The sequence below is a fragment of the Lontra canadensis genome, unplaced genomic scaffold, assembly GCF_010015895.1.
Source record: "Lontra canadensis isolate GAN:19392208 unplaced genomic scaffold, GSC_riverotter_1.0 scaffold69, whole genome shotgun sequence".
Lineage (NCBI taxonomy): Eukaryota > Metazoa > Chordata > Mammalia > Carnivora > Mustelidae > Lontra > Lontra canadensis.
The window spans coordinates 3,016,194-3,042,413 of record NW_022631063.1 but is presented as its reverse complement, the minus strand read 5'-3'; the positions used below and the strand labels follow the sequence as shown (position 1 = coordinate 3,042,413).

General features: G+C 38.7%; 1 protein-coding gene across 7 annotated transcripts in view; it reads left to right on the top strand.

Annotated features, from left to right (window-relative positions):
• Nucleotides 1-19,237: 19,237 nt before the first annotated feature.
• The window catches only part of COBLL1 (cordon-bleu WH2 repeat protein like 1), a 164,465-nt gene continuing 157,482 nt past the window's right edge, over nt 19,238-26,220 (top strand). For 4 of the 7 annotated variants that reach the window (XM_032880318.1, XM_032880316.1, XM_032880317.1 and 1 more), the window contains exons 1-2: nt 19,344-19,581; nt 20,285-20,402. In XM_032880318.1, the coding sequence (XP_032736209.1) occupies nt 19,359-19,581; nt 20,285-20,402 (341 nt within the window). In that variant the 5' untranslated portion in view covers nt 19,344-19,358. Of the gene's footprint in view, nt 19,271-19,343; nt 19,582-20,284; nt 20,403-20,458; nt 20,724-26,220 lie in introns of those variants that run through there. The other 3 variants (XM_032880320.1, XM_032880319.1, XM_032880322.1) reach the window with 3 other exon arrangements.

The following is a 26,220-nucleotide window of genomic DNA, read 5'->3' as shown; positions in this document are numbered from 1 at the left end:
AGAAGAAAGAGGAAAGGAGAGGCTGCATGTTGATGATATGACTGAATATTTAAAGTTAATTCATTATAATAACTAACAATATCAGAATAGAAAAGATCCTCTATTGGGGTGTCACTTATAACTATTTTATATGGATTTGACCAATGTTTCTCTTATGAAAAAGAACATATGGACAATGTGGGAATTGACAATTCCACACAGAAATATTCTGAGTGTTAGAAATAAATTACTACTTCATGACTTCAGACTCAATATTTAGTATCTACAAATGACTTTTTCAGATTACTTGGAGTCATTAAAAAATGTTAATATGGGAGGGGCTCCTGGGTGGCTCAGTTGCTAAGCATCTGCCTTCGGCTCAGGTCATGATCCCAGAGTCCTGGGATCAAGTCCCATGTCGGGCTCTCTGCTCAGAGGAGAGCCTGCTTCTCCCTCTCCCTCTGCCTGCCTCTCTGTCTACTTGTGATCTCTCTCTGTCAAATAATATCTTTTTCAAAAATGTTAATATGGGAGATATTTACATGTTTCACATTATTCTTAAACTTCTCTCAAACATACAGAAGATGCTGGTTTGAACTCCAGCCTCTTCTACAACCCCCACAAAAGATGTTAAAAGAGAAAAAGCAGTTAAAGGCTACACTTCGTTTTCTTTTTCTTTGAGTTCTTGTTATTCTGTCACACCAAATCATTATTTCCTTTTGAAAAACCATCCAGGTAATAATAACATCTGTTCTAGAACAGCTTCTTTGTTCAAGGAAAAAACTGATGCCCCTCAGAAACTCCTATTTGGTGGTCCTTTGTTTTCTTCTTTTCCTTTTTGTGTCTCTCATTTTAAATTCACAATTGTATTATCCCTCCACATCATCCACAGAGCACAACATGCCCTACATTAGAATAGAACAAATACTGCTGTATTATTTTTTTAGACCTCTTAAAAGGTTCAAAACGCCCATATTTATTGAGAGCCCACAAGATAAGAGATTCTGAAAAAAAAGGTGTCATTTTTGTTTTCAAACATGATGCTATTTATTCTTCTCAGTAGGACAGTCATTAGTAAATTATTACTCAAACAATGCCAAGGAAATTCTACAAATCCACCTCCAGATTTTTACCCTATATTTTTATGAGTGTTCTCAAGAATTCACTGTGAAGTTAGAGATTAGAGATCATGAAGCAAAGTGGTCCATGTGAAGTAGTATCTACAGCCTAGTAAAAGCATGTGTGGCATTGGATTTGATCACTGTGTCTCCCAGAAAAGTATATTCTAAACCATTGTACCTATGAGATTTTTTTCCAGATTTACACAATATAAACATTAAAAGAGAAAATTTGATATTTCATATTGATGTGATAATTCACTATATCAGGGATTGGCCAACTTTTCTGTAAAGGGACAGATATTGGACATTTTTTAGGCTTTTGAGTCATACAGTTTCCATCATAGCAGCTACTTGATTCTGTTGTCCCATGAACACAGCCACAAAAAATATGCAAACAAATGAGTGTCGCTGTGTTCCAAAAAAAACATTTTTATCAACACTAAATTTTTAATTTTACATAATTTTCGAATCTCACATTACTTTTCTTTTGCTAGTTTTCAATCTTGATAAAATGTACAAACCATTCTTAGCTTGCAATTGTTAAGCCCTGCATTATATCATACATTAGGCAAACTCTAGCATTTCTCAAGCTACTATCTAGGAGTCTGGGGACAGCTGCTCTAATGGAACACTACAGCCACAAAACTCAACCTTTCCTTAGGGTTGATAAAAATAAACCATAGAAAGTCTGTCATCTCCATTTCTTGGGTCCTTTTCTTACAAGACAAAGTGGTATATGTTAGTAATTGCTAGGATTATATTTGTTTGTCACTTGCTCCCAACTATTGTTAACACCTACTATGTACAAATTACTCTGATAGGTGTGTTGGGTGCCTGATATTGAGGGTATATATATATATATATATATCAAAAAAGAATAAGGGAAGAACAAATAAAGACAAAACCGACATAATAAACTAAGAGATCATGCAGCTAACAAGAAGGCAAGAGCTCATATATTTGGGGAGGGTGAGTGGATTTTTTAAGGAAGGCTATCAGATGGAGGTACAATTTTGATCTGGCTTATAGGAGGGGTACAATATCGATATTAAATATGGAAAAAGGACATTCTAATTGTAATTTAGCTAATGAAGTTACATTAAAAGCCCTGTGCACAAGTCCAAATCACCTCTTTCTTAAAAAGTGATACTTATCCACTAATAATCTATGAACTCAAATACTAGAAGTCACAAAGGAAAATACTTTAGACACCCTAAAAGCCCTGAAAGTTTTTATATTTATAAAAATCACCGGTATTTACTAATTATTAAACCCAGAAAAATCCATCTACCTCTCCATTTAATTCAATCCAGGGTCTAAACCAATGAATTTCCATTTTGTGTCTCTCTGTATAATAGTGCAAAATACAGTGTTTTGAGTTGTGCTGTGAACTTAGTGTGTAAATAGTACTAGCTATATGGAGATGTATGTACCAAACAACGACAATAAGCTAGGTGCTGTGTATATAGATAAGATTTCTCTTTTGGGTGCTGTATGTTTGCTGTTGTTTTATGCGTTAGATGTTATTCTGTTAAATGCTCACAAAAAACAAACCATGGAGTATGATATCACACTTTTTTTAACTGACTTACAGGAAAATTTCAGAGATACTTAAAAACTGAAGAGAATTTATCTTAAATCATTGTTACAACACATTTACTTTAAAAATCCCTCTTTACACACATATTTTCAAGATTTGCTTACATTTCTACCTACATTTTTCTCTCAATTAGAGAAGCCAGCTAACCTTTGAATCAAAATGGGTCACCCTCAGTTATCCAGCTGTTAGTAACAATGTTAATTTCCTGTGAGCACTGCATTAGCTGCAAATAATGTCTCATATGATGTACTTTCATTAACATAAAGGTCTGAAATATTTCCTAATTGCTCTTGTGATTCCTCTTTTCACCCATGAACTATTTCGAAATGTATTAATTCTAAAGTATTTGAGATTTTCTCTAAATATCTTATTGTTACTAATTTCTAGTTTTATTCCATTTCAGTTGAATATACCCTATATAATTTTAGTTCTCTCTCTTTTTTTTTTTAAGATTTTATCCATTTATTTGACAGAGAGAGATCACAAGTAGGCAGAGAGGCAGGCAGAGAGGTGGGGGGGGCAGGCTCCCTGCTGAGCAGAGAGCCGGATGTGGGGCTCGATCCCAGGACTCTGGGATCATGACCTGAGCCAAAGGCAGAGACTTTAACCCACTGAGCTACCCAGGCGCCCCTGATTTTAGTTCTCTTAAATATACTGAGTTTTTTACATAGCTCTATGTATGGTCTATATTGGTGAACATATCATACAGTTTTAGGATATATTTGGCTATAAATGTTAATTAGGTTTTAATGGTTTACTGTGTTGTACAGATCATCTATTTCTTTACTTATTTTTTTGCCTAGTTAATTAGAATTATACATATATATTTTGTATATACATATATATATAATGCATCTCCCTCACCGCCCCCTTTTTTTTTGCTCCAGTCAAGTTCTTATAGGTACCATGTTAAAAATAAATAAATAAATGAATGAATAAATAAGTAAATGGAAGAAAGGCAATACAATAGAATAACTAACTTTAGAACTAGTTTATTTCTTATTTTTTATTTTTTTTTTAGAAGGAGTTTAGAATAAAAAGGAAAAAAATGATTCATACATTTGATGAAAAGTGGCATTTTGGTTTTGTGGTTTGGTTTTTTGGTAAAGAGCAGGCAGCTGCTAGAGTGTTTCTTAGCTAAAAAAAACTTCTATGATCAAAGACATCAAAGATAACCATCTTTGTTCTCAGCCACAACACTCCCCATCCACAGTCAGCCAAACTGTCAAGTTGAAAGAGGACACTTAGAGAAAGAGGGCGAGGATGGAAACAGTTGTGCAGAATCAGAGGATATGGCACCAACTTCCTCACTCTCTTTTCCCTCTCAAGACTCAATCAAGCCATGGTTGATCGTCCCTCTCTCTGCTGTCAAGAATAAGCACATTAACATTTGATGCCTCCGTGTGCTTAATTGAAGTTTTGGCTGAATCATCCTTATCCTCTGAGCTACTCCTGTGAGTGATATGGTAGGGGGTTGACGAAGTAATCTTACGGCCCCCTGTATCACTTTTAAATGATTCAGTCTCCTTCAAGTACTTGTTCAGTTCTTCAGATTCCTATCTCTATAATGTGGCCTCTGGGCATATAGGGGACTTAATGTGAATTCATGGAGGAAAGGGATAGTGGCACCAGAGATCCACATGTGCTATCTTCTGGATCTTGCTGGGCCTGGAGGATCCCTGGACTTGTTACCACTATGACGCAACTGATGTTTACTACATTTGAGTCATCCTCATACAATAATGCTCTTTGTCCTGACCCCGAGTCAGCCTATATTTGCCCCTAGCTTCCTTAACATCTTCTAAAAGCTTCTGGCTAAGGAATATGCATGAGGGCAGGAGCACTGTATTGAGCTCACTCATCTCTCCATCCTTTTCACCATTGTACCATGTTGGTATGTCACCAAGCTGGCTCTTACTAGAGGCCTCAGGATATAGGACACATCTTTAGTGTTCTCAGGTTATCTTGTACTTATCTGAGTGTTTCTAATACATTCTACTTCTGGAATTTCCACCTTTGAAGTGGGGAGATGAGGACACACAGATCTGACCTTTGTCCTCTACTGCTGTTAGTTTTCCTTACTCACTCCCCTAGGTTAAAAAGCTGGTTTCTACTTCCCTTTCCTCTGCTAGCACTTCAATTTAGTCATAGTCTTTTTCTTCAAGGAACACTTACCTGTTGATTTAGCATTAATGGCAGGTGCTGTGTTTCTCTACTCAGTGGAAGAAACTGTAAGATCTGGGCATATCAGGCATGTGTTCAAAACACAAGCTGCTGCATCATGAGGATCTGAAGATAACTAACTGTAAAAATGCATTGGTGCATTATGTCAAATGCAGTATCTTTATTACAGATGTCTAAAATTTTCCAGCATCTGGGAACTTACTTGTTTTTAGAGCAGGGTGAAAATATTTATGGGGAGACCATATAGTTGATTCTTTTTTCCTCCTAAATCACGGATGAGGTTACAGATTATTTGAGGAGAACTTTTTCGTATATATACAAAACAGATATATATATACATATATATATATATAGTGTGTGTGTGTGTGTGTGTGTGTGTGTATATATATATATCTCCCTTTGTATATATAAATCTTTTGTGTATATATACATATCCCTCAAAGAGTCAAATTGTACAGGAATACTTGTATCAGACCAAATAGACTTATTTTTTTAAAAATATTTTATTTTATTTATTTATCTGTCTGAGAAAGAGAGCACAAGCAGGGGGAGCAGCAGGCAGAGTGAGAAGCAGGCTCCCTATTGAGCAAGGAGTCCAAGGACCCTGGGATCATGACCTGTGTTAAAGACAGATGCTTAACCAACTGAGCCACCCAGGCATCCCCAAAACAGACTTTAAAGTAAAAACTGTAACAAGTGACAAAGAAGGACACAATATAATCATAAAGGGAATAATCCAATAAGAAGATATAACAATTGTAAATATTTATGTACCCAACCTGGGAGCACCTAAATACATAAAGCAATTATCAACAAGCATAAAGGGAGAAATTGGCAGTAGTACAATAATAGTAGAGGACTTTAACACCCTGCTTACATCAATGGATAGATCATCCAGACAGAAGATCAACAAGAAAACAGTGGCTTTGAATGACACATTGGACCAGATGGATCTAACAAATATATTTAGAATATTCCATCCAAAAATAGGGACATCTTTGTGGCTCAGTTGGTTAAGCAGCTGCCTTTGGCTCAGGTCATGATCCCAGGGTCCTGGAATCAAGTCCCACATCAGGCTCCTTGCTCAGCAGGAAGCCTGCTTCTCCCTCTGCCTGCTGATTCCCCTGCTTGTACTTCCTCTATCTCTCTATCTCTGACAAATAAATAAAATCTTAAAAAATATATATAGCAAAATACATATTCTTTTTGAGGGCCCATGGAACATTCTCCCAAAGAGATCACATGTTAGGGCACAAATCAAGTGTCAATAAATTAAAAAGACAAATCATATCGTACCTCTTTCTGATCACAATGGTATGAAACTAGAAATGAAGCATAAGAAAATATGGAAAGAACATAAATACATGGAGGTTAAATAACATGCTATTAAACAATAGATGGACCAACCAAGAAATCAGAAAGGAAATAAAAAAAAATACATGGAAACAAATGAAAATGAAAATAGAATGGTTCAAAATCCTTAGAATGCAGCAAAAGTAAGAGGGAAAATTATGGCAATACAGTCCTATCTCAAGAAGCAAAAAAAACCAAAAACACACCCAAAACTGCAAACAATCTAACTGTACACCTAAAGGAACCAGAAGAAGAAAAACAAACAAAGGTGAAAGCCAGCAGAAAGAAGGAAATAATAGAGATTAGAGCATAAATAAATGAAATAAAGACAAAAACAAAAACAAAACAAACATAAAAACAAAAAATAATACAGCAATGAAACAAGAGTTGGTTCTTTGTAAAGATCAATAAAATTGACAAACCTATAACCAGGCTCACAAAGAAAAAAGAGAGAGGACTCAAATAAATAAAATCAGAAATGAAGAAGGGGAAATAACAACCAACACTACAGAAATACAAATAATTATAAGAGAATATTATGAAAAATTATATGTCAACAAGTTAGACAATCTAGAAAAATGGGTAAATTCCTAGAAGCATATAACCTCCTAAAACTGAATGGAAGAAATAGAAAATTTGAACAGACTGATTTCTAGCAATTAAATTGAATCAGTAATCAAGAAATTCACTGGGTGGCTTAGTGGGTTAAAGCCTCTGCCTTTGGCTCAGGTAACGATTCCAGGGTTCTGGGATCCAGCCCCACGTCGGGCTCTCTGCTCAGCGGGGAGCCTGCTTCCTTCTCCCTCTCTGCCTGCCTCTCTGCTTACTTGTGATCTCTGTCAAATAAATAAATAAAATCTTTAAAAAAAAAATTTCACAACAAACAGAAGCTGAGGACCAAATGGCTTCACAGGGGAATTCTATCAAACAAATAAAGAAGAGTTAGGGGCGCCTGGGTGGCTCAGTGGGTTAAACTTCTGCCTTCGGCTCAGGTGATGATCTTGGGGTCCTGGGATCGAACCCTAGGCATCAGGCTCTCTGCTCAGCAGGGAGCCTGCTTCCCACTCTCTCTCTGCCTGCCTCTCTGCCTATGTGTGATCTCTGTCAAATAAATACATAACATCTTAATAAAAAAAAAAAAAGAAATTAATTCAGTATTGGAGGTTGGCATCCTCATACCAAAACCAGGAAAGGAAACTATGAAAAAAGAAAATTGTAGGCCAATATTGCTGATGAAGAAAGATGCAAAAACCCTCAACAAAATATTAGCAAACTGAATCCAACAATACATTAAAAAAAATCATTCAACACAATCAAGTGGAATTTATTACAAATCAATCAACATGATATATTACTTTAATAAGAGAAAGGAAAAAAATATGATCATCTCAATAGACACAGAAAAAGCATTTGACAAAGTACAATATCCATTCATGGGATAAAATTCATTGATATAAAATTCTCAACAAAGTAGTTTTAGAGGGAACATATCTTAATATAATAAAGGCCATATATGAAAAACGCATAGCTAATGCCATACTCAAAGGTAAAAAAAACCTGAGAGTTTTTCCTCTAAAACCAGGAACCAGACAAGAATGTCCACTCTCACCACTTTTACTCAACATAGTACAGGGGATCCCAGCCATAGCAATTAGACAAGAAAAGGAAATAAAAGGCATCCAAATTTTTAAGGAAGGAGTAAATTTTATACTATTTGCACATGACACAATACTGTGTGTTTGTGAAATACTGTGTGTTTAGAAAACCCTAAAACCATTATATTGTGTGTTTAGAAAACCCTAAAACCATTATATTGTGAAACACACAATACTGTGTGTTTGTGAAAATACTGTGTGTTTAGAAAACCCTAAAACCATTATATACCATAGAAAATCACACTCATTCCCATTTATTCATTCACTTAACAAATACTCAAAACCTATGGTCTGCAAGAAAATTTACATTTAAAATATTTTTTACCTGGAAGGAAACCTATTACCATTATTAGTGGGTTACCCCTGTACCATCTCCTACTTAGTAGTTGGAGAGAATACATGGGACTTAAGCAACCCAAGAAACTTAGAGGAGAGTCCCTGCTTTGCTTTGAGCAATGGTGTTCCTGTAGCTTCTTTCTGCTTAGGCTCTTTCTGCTATAGAAGACAGTGGTTCCTCAGTGTGAGCCAAGGGACAAGCCCACTGGTTCTCTCCAGGAAAGACGTAGAGATGATTTCCAAGGCAATACTACTATATTGCCTTATAGGCAGTACTGTGGTCCTTATAGTGGAGTTAAATTGCTATTAAAAAATTATTTGTTGATTTAATTTTTATTTTATTTATTTATTTTTTAAATATTTTATTTATTTATTCGACAGAGAGAGAGATCACAAGTAGGCAGAGAGGCAGGCAGAGAGAGAGAGAGAGGAGGGGAAGCAGGCTTCCTGCTGAGCAGAGAGCCCGATGCAGGGCTCGATCCCAGGACCCTGGGATCATGAACTGAGCCGAAGGCAGAGGCTTACCCCACTGAGCCACCCAGGTGCCCCTTGTTGATCTTTTATCTTAGTGAGAATGAAGATGCTATAATGTCTTTCCTGACCACTGTAATGAACATAAAGTAATTTCCTGCTTCCATGTGAAAAGGCTGGCACATGTTTTCCTCAGTGTTTTTATTAGTTTTCTAAAAAAAGATTTTATTTATTTATTTGAAAGAGATAGAGATAGAGCATGAGTGGGGTTGGAGTGGAAGAAGCAGGCTCCCCGTGAGCAGGGGGACCGACATGGGGCTGGATCCCAGGACTCTGGGATCATGACCTGAGCCAAAGGCAGATGCTTTAACCAATTGAGCCACCCAGGTGCCCCATTTTTACATTCATTTTGATGAAGCACACCCTACTACCACTATAATAAGTGCTTGCTAAATATTAGTTTTGATCATTCGTGTAACAAAATATGCAAGGTGATGTGAACCAAATAATAATAGATTCAAGGGTTGACAGCTTAAAATATTACTGAGAATTGGGAAGTCAGTAAAAGTTGATGAGATTGGAAGGAAAAATAATGACATAGTTTTCAAAAGCTAGATGTCTATGTTATCCAAAAGATAATGAGGTTATTAGTAATGAGAAAAATAGGAAAACAATGATGAACTCAGATTTCAACTTGTAAGTTTTTACAATTTAAATACCCAATATATTAAGTAATTTAAATTATTGTAGATGTGGATGTAAAATTGGATAAACTATTGGTGTAGATTTGGGAGTTATTAAAAACAGAGGCTGGGTGACATCATAAAAGCAGATGAGTTTCCTCAAAAGGTTTGTATGAAACTGAAAAATAAGGGTCCAGTATTTGGACTGAACTCATAAACAGGAAAAAAAGTCAGCAAAGATATTTTCATTTATTTAGAAGTAATTCTTTAACTGCCTGCCAAATAAGGCTAAAGGGCTAAAATATATATATATGGCAATGAAAATTTATCAGAAATGACATATTCCTGAGCTTGTCTAATCACTTCTGAACATTAGTAGAAGCAGGTAAAAAGGACATCATTTTACTCTCTCCCAAAAAACCCTGCTTTGGTAAGCTAGCAATTTACTTTTGCTCTCTGTTGGGTATATGTGGTGAACTCTCAAGGCTGTGTACTGAGTATTTGTTCAGTTACACATTTTTAAAATTAACATTTATAAAATACACTTGGCCTTTTTAAAAATGTTATACACATCCCACCTTCAAATTCAAAGTTCTCCCTGAGTTTCAATGTTTCTTTCTTCGGTTTTGTAATCACAAATGCCCCCTTTAGACGGGGTCTTTATTGTCTTTCAAACTGAGAACACATTTCAGGGACTACAGATTAGGTCTCGCAGATTCCACAGTCAGGAATGTTTGTGTACCTGCATTTTATCTCTCCAAATTTACATCTATTAAGGGCTCTTTCTTTAACAAAGCCTTCCAGAGATTCTCTCCTAGTCAGAACTTCCAGAGCTTGCTTTCTGAGCACGTGTTGCCGGGCTGTCCTTTTCTGTGGCCATGTCTCATCACACCCAGGAAAAGGAGCAAGCGGCTGTTAAGACAAGACACTTGTTTATTCTTTATGTTTTTACTTTGTCAATTCAATAAACCTATGCTGGACCTTATGCCCACTAAACTCTGTGCTAAGCACTGGGGATATTGACATCCTTAAGGAGTTCTAAGTAGAGTCAGCATCCCAGCAGGGGACAAGTGCAGGCATGAAGCACGACCCAGGCTGAAGATCCCGACCCCCTTCCCCAGGGAAGTTCTGCCCTTGGGCATCCTGTATTTTTGTTTACTAAATCTGACAACCCTATTTTTTAAAAAGATTTTATTTATTTGAGAGTGAGAGATAGTGAGAGAGAGCACGGGTGGGTTGGGAAGGGTATAGGGAGAGGGAAAAGCAGGCTTCCCACTGAGCAGGGGGTCAATATGGACTTGATTTCTGGGATCATCACCTGAGCCAAAGGCAGGCGGTTAATGACAACTGAGCCACCCAGGCCCACTGACAATTCTATTTAGAAGTCTCTGTTTTCCAATAAATATAAGAGACGGTTCTTTCTCAGATTTAACATTTTACAATTTCCATCTGTAACAGACTTTTTTGTACGTATAATTGTTACTTATTCGTATTTCAAACCTTCCAACTCTATAGAGTTGGAATTTATCAATTTATCACTGTCTTATTGAAGAAACTAAAAGTTATGAAATTATTTTCCAAACTTTCCTTCAGATATGGGGATTATGAATTCCCACTAATAAAACTGTAAGTGTAAAGTGACTAGACTCACTGGATTGCCTTGATGTTCAAGTTTAAAGACATGCTAATGCTGAAATAACTAGGTATAGTTACTGGTTTTTTGTTAGACTTCTACAGCCAATGTCATTTGAAGCACAGAACTCATAAATGGAAGGATCGTATTCTGAAAATACTGTTAGTATGTTCTACCAACTCACTTTTCAAAATTCCTCAACTTCCTCTAACATCATAAAAAAAAGAAAAGGTGAGATCTTTCAGAAAGCATTGGAAGGAAGCTCTTGGGTGTTGAAATAGGGCCAGCAATACCTCAGCTTGTTGTATAGCATTGACAGGTAGCAAAATTTATAACATGCACAAGAATCATGCCTGGGGCTATGAGGCAATTCTTAATCCAAACCAAAATATATAGAAAGTAGTCTCATATTTGCCTGACATAAAACTGTGTTTTAGTAACATTCCACACAAAGGTCACTGATTGTCATAAATAGTTCCCATGCCGTCAGGAAATTCAGAGGTTAAAAATGATATGGTTGTATATCATTCCTTTCACACCCTCAGAAGGAACATCTTTTTTTTTTTTTTTTTAAACTTTATTTATTTATTTGACAGACAGAGATCACAGTAGGCAGAGAGGGTGGGGGAAGCAGGCTCCCTGCCGAGCAGAGAACCCGACGAGGGCCTCCATCCCAGGACCCTGAGATCATGACCTGAGCTGAAGGCAGAGGCTTAACCCACTGAGCCACACAGGTGCCCCACCCCTGAATACATTTTTAATTCAGACTTAGACTTGTATGGTCAAAGCTGCTTGAGTACCCTCAATGTGCTGGACATTCTGTTCAGTCTGTTAATGAATAGGTATTATTGGGGCGCCTGGGTGGCTCAGTGTGTTAAAGCCTCTGCCTTTGGCTCAGGTCATGATCCCAGGGTCCTGGGATCGAGCCCCACACTGGGTTCTCTGCTCAGTGGGAAGCCTGCTTCCCCCCCCTCTCTGCCTGCCTCTCTGCCTACTTATGATCTCTGTCAAATAAATAAATAAAATCTTTAAAAGAAAAATGAATAGGTATTATTTTCCCCATTTACATATAAAAAAGACTCAAGTTGATATACTCACATATATACAGTTTATAATTCCACCCTTTTCTGCTTTCCTATCACATTTTCCCACTTGTACCACGTTCATCAGGGCAAAATAGTTAAAATAGCCAGTAATTAAAGATCAAAATTGGAAAAAAAAACCCAAACTCTATACCTAATATGTGCTAGATACATTAATTTCTATTACTTTACCTGGACTTTTAGTAGTACTCTTTCCATCATACTATCCATATTCCAAATATATAGTTTGTGAGTTATTTTTCTTGACTGGCTGCCTTTGATATTCTCGGGTGAATTTTTTTTTTCTTGTCAGTAGAGGGAAATATACAGTGTAATTGATTTAGGTCAAGGGTGGCTCACTCCAGAATGCATCTGAATTTCTGATCATCTTTAAGTTTCTGTGTTTTGCTTTTCTGACCCTCATATTTCTTGGATGAAACTGGAAACATCCACAGTCTCAAAGTCTCCCCAAGCTAAAGCAGATCCTTTGGGACAAGCAGGTTTAGGTAGCCAGTATGTTTTTTTTTTTTTTTTTCTTTTTTAAAGATTTTATTTATTTATTTGACAGAGTAAGTGAGAGAGCACAAGCAGGGGGAGCAGTAGAAGGAGAGGGAGAAGCTACTCTCCTCCTTCTACTGCTCCCCCTGCTTGCGTGCTCTCTGCTTGGCAGGGAGCCAGATTCAGGGCTCTAGATCCCAGAACCCTGGGGTCATGAACTGCGCCAAAGGCAGATGCTTGATCAACAGAATCACCCAGGTGCCCCTAGCCAGTACTTTTGACCTAGAATTCAGAGATGGGAAATGATATTTAGCATGATATTTATATAATAATATTAATTTTCTATGGACTAACCTCTTATCCTTGCAGCAAGGTAATTGTAATGTTACTAAAAAAATTAAAAAAAATAACTTTTGCTTCTCATTTTGCCATTTCCCTAGTTTTGAGTCCTCAGGCAAGTCATTTGTTTCAATTTATAGAACTGTAATATAGGGATATGAGTGTTTATCTCTGCAAACTCTTAAAGGTCTCAAACTATACTCAGTGAATGAAAGTACTTTGCAAGGTGTTATAATGTGAAGTTTTGTTATTAATAGTCTTTATACATAAATTCAATAGCTTTTAATGCAATGAGCTTGATTACTCAACACAGATGGAGGGAAAAAGAACTGATCTCATGGGGAACCTGGGTGGCTCAGTGGGTTTAGCCTCTGCCTTTGTCTCAGGTCATGATTTCAGGGTCCTGGGATTGAGCCCACATCGGACTCTCTGCTCAGTGGGGAGCCTGCTTCCTCCCTCTCTCTCTGCCTACTTGTGATCTGTCATAAATAAATTTTAAAAAAGAACTGAAACTCACTATAGAGATAAGGAGATTGAAGATTCAATAGTTTAATGACTTGACCAAGGTCATCACAGGCACAGAAAGGCAGACTCTCCCAACGTGAAGCAGGAACATTCCGCTTTACAGACTAGGCCTTAACCAAGACATAGGCTCCCATTCTTTAAGAAAAGGGTTTCTGTCACCCTTATCGGATGCTTATATCGCCTTCACTGAATGCTTATTCTTTCCCAGGAACAGTAACTCTCCTAATGTTACCCAGATAGTGAGTAGCCAAGACAGGGATGTGAACCCAAATCTGTCTGGCTCCAAAGTCTGAGCTCTTAACTGCTGTGGTACTTAGTTAACCACACACGTGCTCAGTCTCCCAAGAGAAAAAGCAGTTGTTGGATGAGGAGCCCTGGCATAATGCAATATGCTGAGACTTGTTACATTTTATGTTTGGAATGCCAGAGTCAGTGACTGCCTCAGTCAAAGTTGTACATTTTGAGATATAAGGACACTGGCAAGTAGTTAAGGGCTTACAAATCTCCTTAAGGGAGAAAAGTAGTGCCCATCTACAGTTACAACTCAATAGGCATTAAGATATAATTTAAGTTCACTTTTTGGTCTTTAGCCTGTTTTTGTTTTGGTTTTTTAAGAAAAGAGAGAAAACACCCATATGAGAATGGTGTTTAAATTGTAAATTACAAGGTTAATTTTAACAAGCTGATACTTTTTTGGAAATTTTTCTTTTTCCATTTTAAAAATTTAAATTCAATTAATTAACATATAATGTATTATTGGTTTCTGAGGTAGGGGTCAGTGATTCATCATCAGTCTTATATGATATACCCAGTGCTCATTACCTCACATGCCCCTTTAATGTCCACCACCCAGGTACCCAACTCCCTATCACCCTCCCCCACAGCAATCCTCAGCTGGCTTTCTATGATTAAAAGTCTCATGTCTTGTCTCCATCTCTGATTTCTTCTTGTTTTATTTTTTATTTTTTCCTCTCCTCCCCTATGATCCTGTTTTGCTTCTTAAATTCCACATATGAGTGAGATCATACGATAATTGTCTTTCAAACAGTGCTGATACTTCAATGACATAAAAGGGCTCACTGTTTTCCAATGAGTTAGACAATTACTGACAACCAATAACAGATTTATAGAAGCTAGGAACGGAAATTCATTGTGACAAAAAGACTTCTTAAAGAGGGAGTAAGAAAATGGATTTTAGACAATTTGGTGTTGATATATCAGAATCTGTAGCTTGGAATTCGGATGGGCACTGAAAACTCAGCCCTCCTGCATGCCTATAGTACTTAATATTTTACACGTCTGCATGCCCATGCATGTTTCCAGAGGCCTCACCTCTATCCTGGAATGTATGCATGTTAATAAGAGTCTTTGCTTAGAAATGTATGTGATAATATAGAAATACAGTGCCATTTATAAGAGCCATTGCATACTAAACTCAGACATTTCTTCTTTTGATAATTAGGGTTAAAAAAATGTTTAATTTTATCAATTGGAAGAGAGGTAGGGATCCTTCAAACGACTAATGACCAATTTTCTTTAGATTTTCACTTGATTGAGTCTCACAAAAATATTATTGATAAACCCAGTGGTCTATCAGCCCCTCCAGGGCAGAGGCAGTATCTTTGCCATCTTTGTTTCTCAAACCCAGTGTTAGGTGTTATAGATGTTCAATAAATGATCCCTTTATTCAAAATTTAATTCATAAATATATAATACACTTGGAAATTCTATGCAAAGAAAATATACAGGGATTTTCTAAGTTTTGAAATATAAAGTATAAGTTAAAAGCTTATTGAAATGGACAAAAAATCATATTTATTTTGGTACTTCAATTTCCTTTAAATTTTTATAATTTTTTTATTTTGGTACTTTTAATCTCTAGAATGCTTGCATAGAAATGACCCCTCCAAAAGATAAATGGGGGACACCTGGGTGGCTCAGTAGGTTAAGCCTCTGCCTTTGGCTCAGGTCATGATCTCAGGGTCCTGGGATCGAACCCCGCGCATCGCATGGGCTCTCTGCTCAGCAGGGAGCCTGCCTCCTCTCTGCCTACTTGTGATTTCTCTCTCTGTCAAATATATAAAATCTTAAAAAAAATGATAAATGCTATAATGCGATAATAAAATTGTAATTCCAAACATAAGGTCATGAAAAGCACAATTTACATTTTATTCTATAAATAGTATTGTTCCTGTTTTCTTCAAACTCTGATACAAGTAAATATTAAACTTCATAGAAGAAAAGTGGATTTACTGATATTTTAGAAATATTATAACCAAATATGACTTCTTCTAGTAGTATTTAAAAAACCATAAAAAATATAACATCTTCCACACTCAAGTACCCTCATACATGTGATCTATAAAAATTAAAGAGGAAATATGTATTAAACACTTAAAAATATAATCATTATACTATACTACCATTTCATTTGAGTATGTTACTTATTTCACATAGTATACATTTTATGAGCATTCTTTACATATAAAAATGGCTATAATTACCATGGTTATTAAAAACTACATAATAATACAACCTTTAGTTGTTGCATTTGCTTTTAATTTTTTTTTTTATTTTTTTTTAAGTAAGCCCTACACCCAGTGTGGGGTTTGAACTCATGACCCTCAGATGAAGAGTTGCATGCTCCAGAGACTGAGCCAGCCAGGTGCCCCTGTTTTGCTTTTAAATAAATGTAATTAACATTTGGTCTGGAAGTAATTTCAATGGACAAAACTAATCTGTAAGTTTTACCATAATTATATACATTAGACAAACACACATTTAAAATTTAATCATTTTTCACAAATTCCTTCAAATGTATTTCTGTCTTTGGTGCAAAGAACGTCCCTTTCCCACCTTCCCCCATAGTCTCTCTCCTTCAAGTAAATAAACAAAATCTTAAAAAAAAAAAAAAAAAATATATATATATATATATATATATATGGAATTTATTTTCACCTACGAAACAATTACTGGGCAGTTTGAAAGTGAAAGGCATTAAAATAAGATGAGAAATAAGAGAGGAAGGAAAAGCAGTTATGCCAATGATAAAGATAGGGACAGTAGTGACTAAGTAGAAAACCTGTCTAAGAATCCTAGGCAACCTGATTTTTTCTGTTTTAAATAAATCTATTCTGTGGCACTTATACTCGAATAAAAACATAAATATTAAAAAGTTTTTCATTGTCCCAAATAATTTACAAAATATTTAGACAAACTCCAATTCTATTTCTCCAATAACTTTTGCATTGCCCACTTCATACAGTGTCTGCTTTTTATATAAGCACATACATACTTAAGAATGTAAACCTTTTTCTCTTTTAATATTCTCCAAGAAGAAATCTAGAACGTAAACTATCATTTGAAGAGATATATAGCTAAATGGATCTTCTTTCTACCTGGTGATTTTGAAACTAACTCCATCAGGTAGATGTAGAATAAGTCTCTCCCAAAAGGAACAAATTCAGTATATGCTCCATTTTAAATGGTCTACCAGTTTGGTTTTTTTTTTTTTTTTAAGATTTTTTTTTTTTTTTAATTTATTTGACAGAGAGCGAGGGAATCAATCCATTCCACAGACATATGCAAATAGCATTCAGTGTTCTGGGCAATTCTTTCAGGACACAAAGGATGAGACATGGATCCTTAAGTTCACTCCACCACACACCCCATTACTATGTAACTGAAAACTGAAAATACCATGGGGCCCTGGACCCACCCAACAGAATTTACTGGGGCTAAGAAAGGGAAGGGCTAATACTACCTATGTAGTCAGGAAGGTCTTTCAGAAGAGAAAATACCCAAGTACATGCATTAAAAATGGTTGGATGGACTGAAGGAAGGGAGCTTTCCAAAGAGAAATTGACCAAAATCTTGGAAATTGGGTAATTTTGCAATAGTTCAGCATAACCAGAGGGAAGGATTGAGAGCAGGTAGTTTATAGCAACTGTGATTACGGTTTTGCTAATGAACTATTTATCTAACTAGCAGACTCTAGGAGATATAGGTTAGTACCATATGAGAAGAACATCAGGTCTAGTCTATTAGTGATTTGGAAAGTTGTCAATCATGATTATACCTAAGGAAGGTCAAGTAATAGTTGTCCTACAGGATACTTCAGTCCTGTGTCCTTCCATCTTAATACTCACTTCACAATTGCAGCAGCTAGAAAAGAGAACATAGAGTCAAGCACTGGCCCTTCAGTGATTCCACCAGGAAATGAAACATTTCATGTCTGTTCACGTTTACTTACTAAAACAATGCTATATCTATTTTCAATGAGGTTGAGAGTGTAATCCTCCCCTACACCTAAAACTAGGTCAGGAAAAATTGGTGATCACTGAAAATGGTTTCAGCAGTTATGAAATGTTATGAAAATGTTTGATGTTTCAGTTTAGACTAATGTAGTCAATATTTATTAGCATGTTATAAATTAAGATTGAAACTAATTAAAATGTAATCTTGATTTTGTGATTGAAAGGCAATAGACTTTAGTTTCACCGTTACTCAATACTTGTATTACTGTCTGTGCAAGCAACTGTAAGTCATTTAGAGGCAAGATTAACTCATAAAATTGTTTAATCTTAGTTATTTAGAGACTAAAAGCCAGATACATTTAATTGATTTGATTAATATTTAAATCAGTTAAGATATTAAAACGCAACTTTTCTGATATGGTTTCAATATCGAAATAAGCCACTTTCCCCCCTTTTCATATGTAAAGATACATTGAAAAGAATGTATCATGCACAGAAAGGAGTACATAGTAATGAGTGCCCATAACAGACAGATGGCATATTGCTAGGTATTCAGTACGTTAGTTTCAGCTAACATTTAGTATGCTAGTTCATTGCTACAGTGCTTAAATATTAAGGAGCATTAAGTCAAAACTTGGTTTTATATATCAGTTTTACTACCTGTCAAACGTGATCTTCTCACTGGGGTGAAGTGGTTAACACAGACTGGTTACCTGATGCTAATATGACAGCAGAGGCCTCCTTTACCATGCTTTCACCTAGTCTCTGCAAAAGTTTATTGAAATATTTTTATTCTTAAACTGTAGTTTAGGGTTAATTTCTTAATTTCACGTTATTTTTCTGAAAGTGTTCTTATTTAAGAACACTATAAGATAAAATGATAGCAGACTATTACGTATGTATTCCAGGTTTCAGAATAAAGCCATAAGCCTGACCTTTTAAGCTCTCTGTTGTCATCAATAAACTCTAATAAAGACCATATAATAATAATAATAATAATAAAAAAGACATGCTGGTCTGAGACAAGCTTTTGGGCCCGTCAAAAATCGCTTGCACCTTTCAGTTGGCATTTATGATATACAAGATATGCAAATATACCTGTTTGTCAGGTGTAAAGAACCATCTACAGAGCATGTGCTTGGGAACCAAAATGGACGAACAAGCACCCAGCTGTGTGATTCTTTTATTCCTGTAAAATTTCCAAGAGATGAATAAAATCTACCATTTGTTCTTAGTTAATAGGTTATCATCAGACATTATCTTCCAGTCCTCATGTCACAGCTGTTATATGCTTAAAAAGAACGAAAGAAATATGCCTCTGAAGACAGGGCAAGCTTAAACCTGACACCATTAGAAAAATCAGAGTCACAGGTGCGCTTTTAACCGAATAGCAGCAACCTTAGAGGTCAAGTTGGGGGGAGGAAAAACAAAACAAACCGCCCAGGATGTGGAAGGTCGAACCACGTGGAGAGCAAGCTGCAGGCCCTGCTCGGCGAGTTTTCTCCCCGCAGTTCCGCGGCAGCCCGGGTCCTCCCCGCAGGTTCTCGCAGGGCAGGTACCCGCCCTTCCTCCCCACCTGTTCGGCTCCCGCGCGCCGGGCTTCCCGAAGCGACGCCCTAGCGATGGGAATGGGAACTCTCTGAATGGGAGTTTCCTTTCCGTTCGGCTCCCCGAGCCGGACCCCAAAGACCCGAAATCGGGTGGGAGGGAAATTCCTACTCGGTCCTAGCCCACCCCCGCCCGTTTCTGGCTCTGGCTCACTGACTCTCTCGCTCCGATGCCGCCGAGGCTCGTCGGCACTTCTGGGTGGCCGACCGGAGGAGGTGGCGGCGAGCTCCGGGGCTCTGGGCTGGGAAATGGGGCAGGGTGAGTAAGCCGCCTTGGGAAAGGCCCTGCGGCGCCCCGAGAGGGCCAGCCACCCCGCCCGCAGGGCAGGGGGAGGCGCTGCCTGCGCCCGGCCCGCGCTGGGCTGAGCCTGGGAGAGGCTGCCGCGCTCTCCTCCTTCAAGTCCCGGCTTGAGAGACCAACTACGAGCGCGCGGTCCGGGGGAGGGAAGAGTGGGAGAGGAAGCCGCGGGAAAGAACAGGGGAGCCACTGTCTCCTGAAAAGAAAGTAGGAGCCCTGGGTGGGAAAAGAGGAACTAGCCCTCCTAACTTTTCTTCGCGAAAAGTTTTCCCAGGGCGTTTTGTTTGTGCAAACTCGGCCGGGGGAGCCCGGAGACGCGCTGCCGGCGTGGCGGCGGTGCCTCGGATCCTAGCTTCTTGCCCCGCTCCTCCTCCTTCCAGCCTGGGGAGCTCCTCTCCCGCCCCGAGAGGCGCCAAATGGCTACCCAGTAAGCCCCACGGGGCGGGGGCTGCAGCGCCGCCTTCCGCCCCCGAGGCTGCCGGCGGCCGCTAGGACCTGAGGCGGCGGCGCCCGCGGGCTGGGAGCGTCAGCCCGCAGGTGGAATAGCACCCGGAGGCGGCCCGGGGCTGGGGGGCTCGGGCGGGCTCCTGACGCGCGGCCCGCCCCGCTCAGGCCTTGGGTAGGCGCGCGGCCCGCCCTGACCAGCCGGCCTCTTCCACTCTAGTAGTGACACGCCGCCTCGGAGCTGGAGCCCGCGCCGCGCCCCGCAGGGCGATGGACAGCCGAACCCCGCGCGCGCAGAATGCCCTGGCGGCGCCCACGCCTCCCGCCGCCCCAACAGGGTAAGTCCAGAGCGCCGCGCCGAAGTTCTCGGGGAGGGCGAGGGCAGCAAGGCCGCAGCGCGTTTACCTGGCTGGCAGCTCGCTGCCTGACTCACTGGCTGCGGGAGGGGCGGCGGAGGAGCCGGCTTCCTCCCGGCCTCCTTGGAGGCCGCCCGGGCGCGGGGGCGGAGGGCTATGGTAGTTTTGATTGCTTTCCTACTGGGGCTGCTCGGAGTTGCTGAAGGGCAGCTGAATGCCAGGAATTGGGTGAGGAGTCCTGGAGCAGAAACTGTAACAAAGAGCCCCTTGTTTGGTGCCCTGGAAGCGCGGCGGACGATACCTGTAAGTGAGCTCTTGGGAAGGGGGAAGAAAGTTTCTTTGGCCGAGGGCTGAGGCCCAGGCAGGTGAGCAGTGTCAAAGTGACTGTAAGGAAGGGGCTTTTCTGCGAGCGGTGGAGGGCCACGGGAGGGTGTACCAGCTGTCAGCCCGCATGACAGTTCCGGGTCCCGGCAGGGTGAGCGCCTCCGATTGGGGGTGTGTGTGCCTGTGGCCAATTGCTGGTGCCAAAGCGGAGCGCAAAGTCAGACCGCAAACAACGATACTTTTCTTTGTGTCCTCACGTGTTTGAAGAGAGATTGGAGGGGAAGGGGCTGTCACATGGTGAGTTAATATTAAATGAAGCATGTCTTCCTGCCAGATATGCTAATCATCACCTTGCTAAGCGTTTGGGTAAACAGTAATGAGAACAGGTAGTTCTGCAAGAGATGAGGAGAACCTGAAAATAACCTTCGATTTGGTAAACAGTGAAGGCTGAACATGGGCACTCTTTTGAGCTTCTGGAGTGGGAACCCCTTTGATGTAATATAACTTTTCCTACCGATATTCCCCCAACTCAGTTTCTTTTGTGATAGTTAATCTGAAGGCTCTAATGCTCTAAAGAGAACACAAACATTCCAGAAAAGAAACGTTAAGGAAAAATGGACTTTGTAACTAATGAATGAGTGTTGTGCAGTTTCCCTGATTTAAGAGTAGAGAAGTCATTTTTCCCTGGAACATGACAGACGTTTCCTTAGAAGCAAGTCACAGCATGTTTATTCATCAGAGACCATGCAAACATTGGCAGTTGTCTAGAGGAAACATGGAAAAGTCTCAAAGCAACATGACTAATATAAAAGATATTTTGTATAACGCTTACGTAGAGGAAACATGTAGAGTATGAATTAATTCTTTCATTTGTTCGAATTGTCTTCTTCCTTCTGCAAATAGCCCAGTTACTGCTGACTTCCGTTCCTATTATTTTTCCAGTGTTTTCATTGTTCAGTAATATACATACTTCCATTTATTCTCACATCAGGATGTGTAAAGAAATACATTGGTTGAAAGATCTTAATCATAAAAGCATGGGCCTCTAAATGAAACTGCAGAGATAACGTGAATTGAAGATGAAACAATTTTCAGGAATACGGAAATGTATTTGAGGGGCACAAAGTAAGATAGTATTAAACCGGTGGATTTGGGGCGTCTGGGTGGCTCAGTGGGTTAAGCTTCTGCCTTCAGCCCAGGTCATGATCTCAGGGTCCTGGGATCCAGCCCTGCATTGGGCTCTCTGCTCAGCGGGGAGCCTGCTTCCCTGCCTAGTTGTGATCTCTCCCTGTCAAATAAATAAAATCTTTAAGAAAAAAAAAATAATAAACCGGTGGATTTGAAAATGGATTAAGTTAAGGGACAATTAAAAAAGACAGCATATGCTTGTACAGGAAATACACTTACTGGTGTTCAGAAATCAATACTTTTGAGTAAAATAGGTGAGATGAGATGGCTTTGGAATGGAGTGGAAAGAGCTATCTAATGATAAGCACGATGACAGTTAAGATATTTCAGATTTCACTTTTGAGAATTTAAAGGTTAAACTGATACATTCTTGAAAATAATGTACAAAACTGCTTTATCTAATTCTTCAACTATGAAGAAAATACTTTTAAGGAATTTGACCCTCCAAATTTGAGGAGGGACATCTGCAAAAATGCTTCAACATCTTATCTAGACTGTATCATTTTATCTTGCATTCTATTTAGAGAACTGATCAATATCTGCAAAGTATAAACATTAAAAAAAATTGTGTCATCTTTCACTTTTCTATCTTGTCCCTTCACATATCCCAAGTTCCTGTTATGTTTGTTGAATATTCAGTGCAGTATTGCTTTTCTTTTTCTCAAAAACCCCCAAACGTTAAAAGTGATTTAATTGTGGGGCGCCTAGGTGGCTCAGTGGATTAAAGCCTCTGCCTTCGCTCAGGTCATGATCCCAGGGTCCTGGGATTGAGCCGCGCATCGCATAGGGCTCTCTGCTCGGCAGGGAGCCTGCTTCCTCCTCTCTCCTCTCTCTCTCTCTCTCTCTGCCTGCCTCTCTGCCTACTTGTGATCTCTGTCTGTCAAATAAATAAATAAAATCTTTAAAAAAATTGATTTAATTGTGGGAAAAAAAAGTATCCTAGATAGGGGCTTATGGGAGGTGGGAGGTGGCAGGGAGCAATCTCAATGTTACAATAAATTATTGGGTTTGGGAAGTAAATTCCTTACTACAAAACTAATTAAACCATGACTCATGACTCTAATAACCTACGAGGCCTAGTTTAGTTCTCCTTGGATATCCCTGCTCTAAAGAATCCCTCTGTAATTTTCCAAGTTTTACATTGTCGTAACAGGTCATTTTAAAGAAATGTAGTGCAATTCTGTATTATACAGATGAGAATCTGGAGCCTGGAGACACTGGATGAGTTTGCTGAAGACCCGTAACAAAGGAGTGGTAACATCTGAAGGAAAACCCAGGACTTTGGTTGCCTGGTTTGTTGCCTTTTTAAAAAAAATTTTTAAAAATATATTCCTGACCACTGTAAGATACATTTAAATTTCAAAGAGTCAGTTTGGGTACATTATCTTTAGAACTGCTACTGCTTCTGTTACTTCCCCTACGGATACCACCCCCTCTTCCTTTTTTCATTCATTGAAATTTAAATGTCGAAAATGTAGTTAGCCTTACTTTGAGTGATGTTAATGTTTTGATTTCGGAACAGATTTTTAGGCATGGACCAGGGTAAAAAACCTGCTTTATAATTTTGCAGCTTTGGAGCTATGGAGTTCATTGAAGGTGTAGAAAAAATTAATTGATTTAGAGGCTACCTTTTAAAGCTGTTATTTGGGTGCATTACTGGCTCTGAAATTTTACTGATCGTATAAACTGAATTCTTGTAAGCTAACATGTGTTGACTATTTAGAAGTTGAGTATCTTAGCTGAGGTTTCGACATGAGAATTACCTGGGGATCTTTAACACCCATGCTCTCACACCTGATACCTAGTCTGGTTTTATTTGGTCTATGCTGGGACAAGCTGTGGAGAAGTTTTATTTATTTATTTATTTTATTTTTTATTTTTTTTTAAAGATTTTATTTATTTGACAGACAGAAATCACAAGTAGGCAGAGAGGCAGGCAGAGAGAGAGAAGGGGAAGCAGGCTCCCTACCGAGCAGAGAGCCCGATTCGGGACTCGATCCCAGGACCCTGAGATCATGACCTGAGCCGAAAGCAGAGGCTCAACCCACTGAGCCACCCAGGTGTCCCTGTGGAGAGGTTTTAAATGCTGCTCCAGTGAATGTAATGTGCTATCAGTTCTGAGAGCCAATGATTAAGTAGGTGTTAACATCTGAGATGGAGGTGATGGAATGAGGGTTGCTATTAATCATTTTCAGGCAACTCACCATCCTCACTTTCAGCTTTAGTTTGCTTCTTGAAAGATTCCATTTAGTTGCTTTATGGTAATATTTTTAAAAAATTTGCTACTCCTTTCAGAGGAAGTATATTAACTCCACTTTGCAGTTGTGGGAACCGAAGCTCTGAGAGCTAGACGAACAAACTCAAAGCCACGCAACTCTAAGTGATGAAAGAGTAACAGAAACAAGATCTGATCCCCATACCTGTGCTCTTCCTCAGGAGGCATGTTGGCACCCGGAGTTTGCCCCATTAATTACTCTGAATGGCCAGAGTATTTTTTATCTGGAGTGGCTTTGTAAGTGTCTCGCCTTGACTCTTCTAAAATCATTTTTATATTTTTAAAAACTCCTACAAATTCTAATGCACATGAAAAACCCCAATGCCTGGGATTTAAAAGGAACTTAAATGTTTGGTTTATGTCTTCAAAATATTGAACATTTTCATGTGTTTGGGATGATTTAATTCATAGTTAACTGATAGCCTTCTTTTGTCATATGGCAAGCTGCTTATTTTTGCTATTAGATGGCTATTAAATTTATAGTGCACTTTCAAAAGTAGGAATATTCAATTACCAAATAAGACAAATGAAATTAAGGTAATGTTAGACTTTTAGTCCAAAGTCTAATTTCCTCTCAGTGTGTTAGAGGATATTCAATAACGTTATGACCTTATTACAATATTGAAATGCCAGGTGTATTTATAAATGCCACGCTTATGTTATTGAGACAACTGCTTTCATTTAACTAATTAGTCAACACTTGCGAGCCCTTACTTTATGTAAAACATGTTTTCTAATCACTAGGAGATTGGTTCCTGATGTTAAGAGCTTTACCAAAGAAATTATGTAGGAAAAGAACGTGACGTTAGCATAGAAATTGTACTTTCATGTTAGCTTTAAAACATTGTTTATGCTTCAAGCTTAATATATACAGTAGCTTGTCTCTGATCAGCAAATTACGGCCCAGAAAAGTAAGTCCAGAAGGCTGAAATGGGCCCTTCACCTATTTTTTTTTTTTTTGAGATTTTAAAAATTTATTTATTGACCGAGAGAGCACAAGCAGGCAGAGCAGCAGAGGGAGAGGGAGAAGCAGGCTCCCTACTGAGCAGGGAGCCTGATATGGGGCTCAATCCCAGAACCCTGGGATCATGACCTGAGCCGAAGGCAGTCACTTAACCAACTGAGCCACCCAGGAACCCCACCTATTTGGTTTTAACCCTAATTTTGTTGTCGTTGATGGTAAAATGCGTATAACAAGATTTATTTTAAACATTATAAAATGTAGAGTTCAGTGGTACATTCATATTGTTGTGAATCCAGCACCACCATCCATTTCCAGAACTCTTTTCATTTTATAGAACTGAAACTTCATACCCATTGAACATAGCTCCCACTCTCCTCTCTGCCACGTCCTCTGGTGGCCACCATTCTCTGTGATTTTGACCACTCTAGATAGCTTGTATAAGTGGAATCAAAGAGTATATATGTTTTTGTGACTGGCTTATTTCACTTAGCATAATGATCTCAAAGTTCATCCATATTGTATCATATATCAGAATTTCCTTTTTTAGGGCTGAATAATAGCCTGTGTGTTGCTTAGCCATTTATCTGTGGATGGACACAGGGTTGCTTCCTTATTTTAGCTATTGTGAATAATGCTGCTTGGAACATGGTATACAAATATCTTTTTTTAAAAATTTTATTTTTTTCGGGATGCCTGGGTGGCTCAGTTGGTTTAGCAGCTGCCTTCGGCTCAGGTCATGATCCCGGCATCCTGGGATCGAGTCCCACATCGGGCTCCTTGCTCATCAGGGAGCCTGCTTCTCCCTCTGCCTCTGCCTGCCATTCTGTCTGCCTGTGCTCGCTCTCTCTCCCTCTCTCTCTGACAAATAAAAAAAAAAAAAAATTTATTTTATTTTTATTTTATTTTATTTTTATTTTTAAAATTCTATTTTTAATTTTTCGAGGGCGATCGTAGTCTTTCCCATATTGGTGATGCTATTCCCAACAACTGTGGGCAAGAGTTGCCAATCCTTGTTGGTTTCTGTTTCTTTTCTTTTCTTTTTAATAGTA